Source organism: Limulus polyphemus, unplaced genomic scaffold (genome assembly GCF_000517525.1).
Source record: "Limulus polyphemus unplaced genomic scaffold, Limulus_polyphemus-2.1.2 Scaffold8897, whole genome shotgun sequence".
Lineage (NCBI taxonomy): Eukaryota > Metazoa > Arthropoda > Merostomata > Xiphosura > Limulidae > Limulus > Limulus polyphemus.
This window is the reverse complement of record NW_013674507.1, coordinates 1-8,001: the sequence shown is the minus strand read 5'-3', so window position 1 is coordinate 8,001 and position 8,001 is coordinate 1. Positions and strand designations below refer to the sequence as shown.

Genomic DNA, 8,001 nt, shown 5'->3' with positions numbered 1-8,001 from the left:
ATTTGTATATAATGTTTATAGTAACCAATATATACTAAAATATTTGTATGCTGTTTACAGCGGACAGTGAATAATCAATTTGTATACAAGGTTTACGGAAATCAGTAAATAATTAAGTTTCACGAGTTGTTTGCAGTGCCAATGAATAATCAAATTTTTATATATAGTTTATAGTAAATACATACTGTTTACAGTGACAATGAGTGAATATCGTTTCGAGTTTCTAGGCTTAATTTTATTTTTTCAACTTTCACTTTAAACCTATATTACAATAACTGGTGACTCGACACTGCAAGTAAAAATCACCACAGTAAATCTGTATCAAGCCCTAGCTTGCTTGAAACCATATTGAGTTTCAAGATCTTCCAGCACTTCCCAGAATGTCAAGTCCCCTACATCAGAATATTAAACTCATTAACCAAAAAAGAAAATCAGAAGTCGTGAAATGTGATTAACGTTTTATCTAGTACTGACCACATACACTAGCCCTAATCACGAGTAATCGCCTAAGCCTAGTACACAGCTGAGTACATCCTGTTCTAAGTAAAGGATACCTATTATAAAATTATTGTAGATTTAACCCTTCAGTAACTTAGAAAACGAATGTGACTCTAGTCAGGTATATTCAAATAATGTTTAATATTTTCACACTACATTTATTTATCTTCTTGCACCCATATTCAGCTCTACCAGCTATTAACTTGTTCACCGATGGAAAAGGTTGAGAAAGAACTTTTCTTACAATCCACTTCAAAACTTACCCCCAAAAAGTCCATTTATCCTTTTAGATTCACCTTTTTTTTCTCTTTAGTTTCTAAATGTCCCCCTTTCCCAAAATATGGTAGTAATAATATATTTAATTATCGAGAATCTACAAAACCACGACAACCAAAACTGAAAACTTTATTGAAACTAAAACCAACAACAAAATGCATAAAAAAGGTACGTATTATTCCCCATAATTTCTTGTTTAATTTACCCACTTTTTTACATTACCCCTTTCCTGGGTTTGCACTGAGAAGAATTTTGCTACTTTTTGACTGTTTATTTCTCCTAATCTAAATCAGCTATGAAGTTATTGTTTTCAGTCCAGAAAGATAATAATAGTAGCATTCCAGCATTTGGAACAACTTTAGTAATACTCCGTGCTTGGCCCAAGGTTCGGTCCTTCGACAATGTTCCTGCGTCTTTCTAAATTGGGTTTATTTGTAGCTAAGCACAAAGCTACACAATGGGTTAGTTGTGCTGTGCCCACCACGGGTATCAAAACCCGGTTTTTAGCGTTATAAATCCGCAGACTAACCACTGTAATACCGGGGGGGGGGGGTTCAAAAGATGTTATTTATGTAGCGCAAAGCTACACATTGGCTAACTACGCTTTCTCCCAGCAGCTGGCCTAACATTTTGTCACAGTAAACTTTAACTTTAACTTGCAATTCAAATCTTATTTCTAAGTAAATAGATAGACTTATAGTAGTATGTATGAATCAGTATAACAATACTTAATACATTACATGTGTAATCTGTAAGTGTACATTCTTGTGCTTGCTTATAGCTATGGTGAGTATAAGTGCCAATGAGAACCTATTTTTATGAATTATAAAGAAGTTCTTTCAATAAATTACAGTAAAATTAGAACAAAATTCAATCTCAGAGCATCAAATTTTCAAAATCTTCCTATGGGATGCCCCCAGACCCCCAGCCTCTAACACTGGCATGCTTTGCACACTATTCTGCATTGCCTGATCAATCAAAAAAAGCTTCCTCCACCCCTGGTCAATTTCGAAATTCTCTCCCACGCTTGCTCAATATAATAGTGTTGCGTCAGCGAGGTCACGTGACTAGTATCACGCCACGTGCTTCTCGAACCTTCATGAATTATCGGGAGACTACTAGATTTAGGGTAGCTGGTATATATATAAGACGCTCACAACGTGACGGAACAAGGTAATGAGTAATTGAATGTATGCGGACAGAATATTGTTGGCCACGTGAGACGTGAGTTATAGCGTTGTTATAGAGCGACTGTTGATATTAAGTGTATCGTAAAGTTGTATTCGGAAAGAATAAACCAGTTTTATTTAAGAAAGGACTTGTGTCGCTAAAGTTTCGTCGGAACGAATTTACGGAAAATTAATAAACGAACGGAGACGTAACAATAGAATATATAAGTAGAAGTTTAGTAAGTATAGTTATTATAAACAGGAATAGCCACGCGTATAATTGTGTATTTTACTATTCTTCACAGATATTTATTCAAACATAGTTTTCACTACATTATCAATGTACATCACTGTCTCGATATTCGTGTGCACAATTTTATCTTGGAGGAGGCCAGGTCTGGATAAATCAAATGGCTAAAGGCCGAAACTTGTGAGGCAAATTCTAACATTCATATCTTAGAAAGTTTGAGTTTTATTCGTGAGTTTCCGCTGTTAGCAAAATAGTCATTTGAATGTTACCAAAGAAATGAATAACTTATTTTAAAAATATGTGTTCTGGACGTTATATTTATTTTTACCAAATAATCGGAAAGAAGCAACAGAATCAATGAAGAAATAAAACTCAACAAAAATATGTAGTTCATTAACAAATAACAAAACATTATTCTTTTAAAGCAGGCCATTTTGTTTTTTCAATTATAATATCAAAATGTTTAATGGCCGAATTAAAGCACTTAGTCATGTGTATGTTGTGAGCTACTGGGTATACATTTTCTGGGTTCAGTGCTTCCAATAATTTTTATAAATCTTTAGATGGAAAGCGTAAAGTTTGAATCCATGTAATAAGTGAAAGCAACAAAATTCAGATAATAGTGGACCTTTTAAACTTTTTAGAATATTAGGGTGGTCGTTTTTGTCCCCATGCATTAACTAAGCCTTTGGAACGAACTGCATCTAAATATAGAACAGGCGACGTAATTATCATTATAATTGCTTCTTCTTTCTCCTAAATATTTGTGCTCATGCATTATTTAACTTAAGTTTAACACTACTAGAGGGCAATGCAGTCCATTTAAAGCGTCTCTCTGTTACAGTTAGTGTCAGGGCGTGTTTTGATTTTTTTTTTATCAAATCTAATATGTTAATTATTTTAACATAGGCAAGATATATAGAAAGTGTTTAATTAAGTGATTCGGTCGGAATCTTTCGACTGCCGCCTAATTAGTACTTAAGTTATAACGACTTGTTTGCATTCGTTTGAATATTGGAAACTATTAAATTTTAAACTATGTATTACTAGTATTATCGCTCCGTATTGGTATTTGCACTGTTTTATCAATATTATTATTAATGGTTATCAAGTTAGATTTGAAAACGTTTGTTGGGTATTTTTCGACATTTCGTGGCCTCTCCTAAGTGTGCACAAGTTATGAGTCAACCTGTGTTTAAAACGTGAACTGACAAAATGAATGTGTTGTGCTAGGCCTATATCTAATTCAGTAATTGTACTACTGCAGTTGTCGTGCACGGTAAATTGAGGAATATAATCCACGACAGACTTGGATTTGTCTTCTATTGTTAGAGTTCAGCAGTTGGACAGAATATATCTACATAATAATGGGTAGAACTGCTTGTTTTTTTATAGACCTACAAATTGTACTTGAGTATTTATATTATTATTTTATATAATGAAGTAATTAACTGCTATAGTAATTAGTATTACTAATAGTAGTATCACTTTAAGTAGTATAGCATAACACGAATAAAACATTTAAAAAAAATCCTTAAAAGTTACACAATAAATGTTACATTTCTTACTGTTTAATGAAATATCTATATATTTATAACTTATATGCATAAAAAACTTTTTAACTTGAAAAAAATGCTTACAGTTTTCAGTTAATTGTTTGTAGCAAATGATATGTAAATAGTGTAAGAAAGTTTGAGATACAAAGTTGTCAAATTTTAGTGAAAGTGAAAGTGTGGGCATTGATATACTGAGAATTTTGAATCTCAGGGCAAAGATGTTATGATTTTATAACAAATGACCATTAACAGCTTTTATGAAACAATTATATTTTGGTTATTTAAAACGTTTTGTGATATATGCATGTACCCATGATTTTTATCTTTATTTTTTTTCTCTTCTAAATTGCGATGATGTCATGAATTGTTTACGTGTGCATCGTGGATCTTGGTTACTTGTGTTGAACTTGAAGCAGGGTAAACATATATATACAATATCTTTTCACAGTTCAGTATCTGCAAACTATATGTATGATAACATCAAATATTTGAATGTTTGTTATACATATGTTTCAATGAAAAAAATTCATAAATACCTGCAGTCAAATAAATAATCAGTTTGAGTTTCTTTGCTTGTTTATTAAACACAAAGCTGCACAATGGGATGTATGTGTTCTACCTACCACAAGGATTGACCTCAGAATTTTTGCTTTATAAGCCCACAAGCTTACTGTTAAACCACAAGAGGGTGTTGTAAAAATATCTATATAGGTGAATAATAACACACTTAAAATATAAAAAATAATTTTTTTCATAGTATTTTATACAAATTACTGTGTCAAAGTTATTGTTAAAACTTACAGTTTTCATAATGTATAACATTCTATAGAATACACACACACACACACATTTTTTTTTACCCTAATTATTTTGTTCATGGGGTGAACACTCTTGTATATCTTCTTCAATATCAATGTGTGGTAGATGAAAACCTCGCTTCTTGAAAATTCTTTTCTGAGTTCTATGTTTATTTTGAAATATCTTCAGATTGAGATGACTTACATAAAAGTTATTTGTATTAACATCCCCCAGTTAGACAGTGGTAAGCATATGAACTTAAAGCACTGAAACAGATTTCCACCCAAGATTGGATTCACAGCAGGAGGTTCTAACAGGTTCTAACATATTATGAAGTAAACCTGAATTCTCTGAACCTGACTGAGTTTGAGAGAGACTGGAAACAATGTAGAACACAATGAAACAATCTTTATTCAAAAAACAATAATCAAAGTAATATGTGTATCTTTCAATGGAGGACAGCACTTCTACTGGAGAGAGAGAGCTGTACTTAATAAGTTTGTTGTTGTTGTTTTATGTTGAAGTTGTTACAGACTGAGAAAACATGAAACAACAATGCTATATTCTTTCAGGGTAGTTGCACTACACACATGACTGTTGGTCATTCCCATTGAAACATAAGAAAGGTTATAATCTTGAACTGTCACCTGACCTGCCAGTGGAAAAGGTCATTGTTTGCCTTTGTATGGGAAGATAAAGTGATATCTTAGGTGAATGACATATGACAACAGGTAATTTGGGTGAAAGGAACTTGATGATTTTCTTCACCAACATTCTAGTTAAAACTGCATACACCTGAATAAATGCACATTTTGCAAAATTTTTATATTAACACAAGGAGTTAACAAAAATGGTACAAACACATGCCACATTCACATTCTTCACAAAATTTAAACCTATGTAAGGTAATTTCAATGAATAATAGAATGTGACTAGAGGCTTTTATTATTTGACTTACGTTGTTAGCACTTGCAACAAAGATATATTGGCTAGAAGAGCTTGGGAGGAGATACCATCGTGATTGTTGGAGAGAGAGAGAGAGTCAGATAATAAATGTTTATGCATGAGTATAATGTTATTTATGATCTCATTTGAATTTTTAAACTGTTTCTATGATGAAGGGTTATAATTTAAAAAAATATTTTTAATAGGTCTTCAATGAAACTATGATCTCTGAAGCATTTTTGTAAAGAATTTGACATTTATACTTCCTAATTCTTAATGTTTGATTCCAGGTTGTAGAGGATGTTTGACCACAGTTCCTTACGCCACCCTCATTGCGACAGTGTTGTGCTTCGCAGGATCAGGAGTCTTCTTAGGATCAATGTATAAAGGTGTTGCTCTGACCCTGCGAATGTTTGAAGATGTATTTCAGATTCAGTTCCACATGTAAGTAAAATTTATGTATATTAAAACAACATTGGAATAACTGGGATGTTTCCAGGAGGGGGTTATTTATGAAATCAATAACACATATAGGACTGAGTTAGTCATGGGTCAGTAGCAAACAAAAGAGGTATAGAATATAAAATTATAGCACCAGATTTAGCAGTTTTTGCAACCTGGATTTAATTTTTTATGACCTGTGATGTGGCCAGCATCAAATGTGTGTGGATGCTTACATGCGAAGCCCTGGTGGAACAAGTTGTTATAACCAGAGATATATTGACATAAAATTTGAATGAACGAATGGGAAGACATTAGTTTTATATTTCTTTGTATTTTATGTTTGTACATATATCTTAAAAAAAAACTGGGAAAATGATATGGATGCTTGAGCATACATTGTAGGTATGTCACTGATGACCATCAAAATACGGTTGAGATTCCAAAGGGGAGTCATTCACACCAGACAATTCCCCCTGGTGTTGCTCACAAACAAAATATCTTCTGAAACTAATTAGTTTTAATAAAGCCGGCTTGTATTTTGTATACAAGTACTTTTACATTTATTTTAGTAATTCACAGTACTTGTATTTCTAGTCTTGATGCCTTTTTAGACTATGTTTATTTTAACTTCGGCATTTGTATTTATTTCCTTTTTCCTTATTTTTGGAAGAGGGTGTTTTTAAATATCACATGATAAGCATGTGGTTTGTTGATTGGAATATTTTTGAAAGTGTATTAAATGATTTAACTGACAACACGAGTTAAACTAATCATTTGAATATTGATTTGTGAATCTGTTAAAGAAGTTGATATGATTATTGAGTTAACAAGTTTGTTAGTCAAAGGAATGCTTCTCTACAGATATAGTCAGCAGTAACAATACTAGAAAATCAGTAGTGATGGTTGAAGGAATACTTCTCTACAGGTATAGTCGATTTTCTAGTATTGTTACTGCTAATAGTGATGGTTGAAGGAATACTTCACTACGGATGTAGTCAGCAGTAACAATACTAGAAAATCAATAGCAATTGTTATGGTGAGAAAGACAAATATATCGTTAAAAATAGGGCTACCCAACTGATAAAATAATACTTTCTAATTTTTATAAATAAGAATTGTATAATTAAGTAACAGTAATTGACAAAAATTTCTATGTTGTCGTGTTTCAGGTTGACTGACCTTCGGATCATATTTGTTGTGATTGGAGGAATAATGGGAATCCTCAGTGTGCTCTTGTTAATTGTTGGATTTTCAGCAACAGGGGCAATTAGGGAAAAAGTTTACTGGGGATGGAAAGCCAGAATGGGAGGGCAGATATCTTGTGCCCTGGTAAGAAGTGTAGACTAGTAATATTTATTTTTTTTAAAAACAAAAATTGACCTAGTACTTAAAAAAATGTGTAGTTAATACTCATTGAATTTACAGTTGGTTATTTTTGGGTTTTATGTTGTTAAATATTTTAAAGTATTTAATTTTATAGAACTTATTATAAAGAGTTTTTGTTTTGTTGAAGTTCCTGTGTGCTCAAACTGTAGATTGCAAGTTTTAATGTTTGCAATGTACTTTGAAAAATAACTTATCTTCCCTTAGGAAATGTACATAAATAACTGTTATTTTTGTGATGTTATTAATAAATCACTATAATCTTATTCAGAGGAAAACTGTCAGTGTAAGACATAGAACAAACAAGCCTTATTACCATATGTTTAACTCAAGAATGGCTTAATGTACCAAGTATATAAAAACTGAAACTTCAAGGTACATTACTTATCGTTACAGTTTCTCGTATTAACATACCTACAGTATGAATGTTATCGTTACAGTTTCTCGTATTAACACACCTACAGTATGAATGTTATCATTATAGTTACTGGTATTAACACACCTACAGTATGAATGTTATCATTATAGTTACTGGTATTAACACACCTACAGTATGAATGTTATCGTTACAGTTACTGGTATTAACACACCTACAGTATGAATGTTATCGTTATAGTTACTGGTATTAACACACCTACAGTATGAATGTTATCGTTATAGTTACTGGTATTAACACACCTAC

At 32.1% G+C, this 8,001-nt stretch overlaps 1 protein-coding gene across 1 annotated transcript; it reads left to right on the top strand.

Moving 5' to 3' along the window:
* Nucleotides 1-3,032: 3,032 nt before the first annotated feature.
* On the top strand, nucleotides 3,033-7,265 carry LOC106475633 (myelin proteolipid protein A-like; the record flags this gene model as incomplete). Its single annotated transcript, XM_013936312.2, has 3 exons — nucleotides 3,033-3,564; nucleotides 5,783-5,936; nucleotides 7,106-7,265. Coding segments are annotated over exons 1-3 (318 nt in total), but the record flags the coding sequence as incomplete, so codon positions are not given.
* Nucleotides 7,266-8,001: the final 736 nt, after the last annotated feature.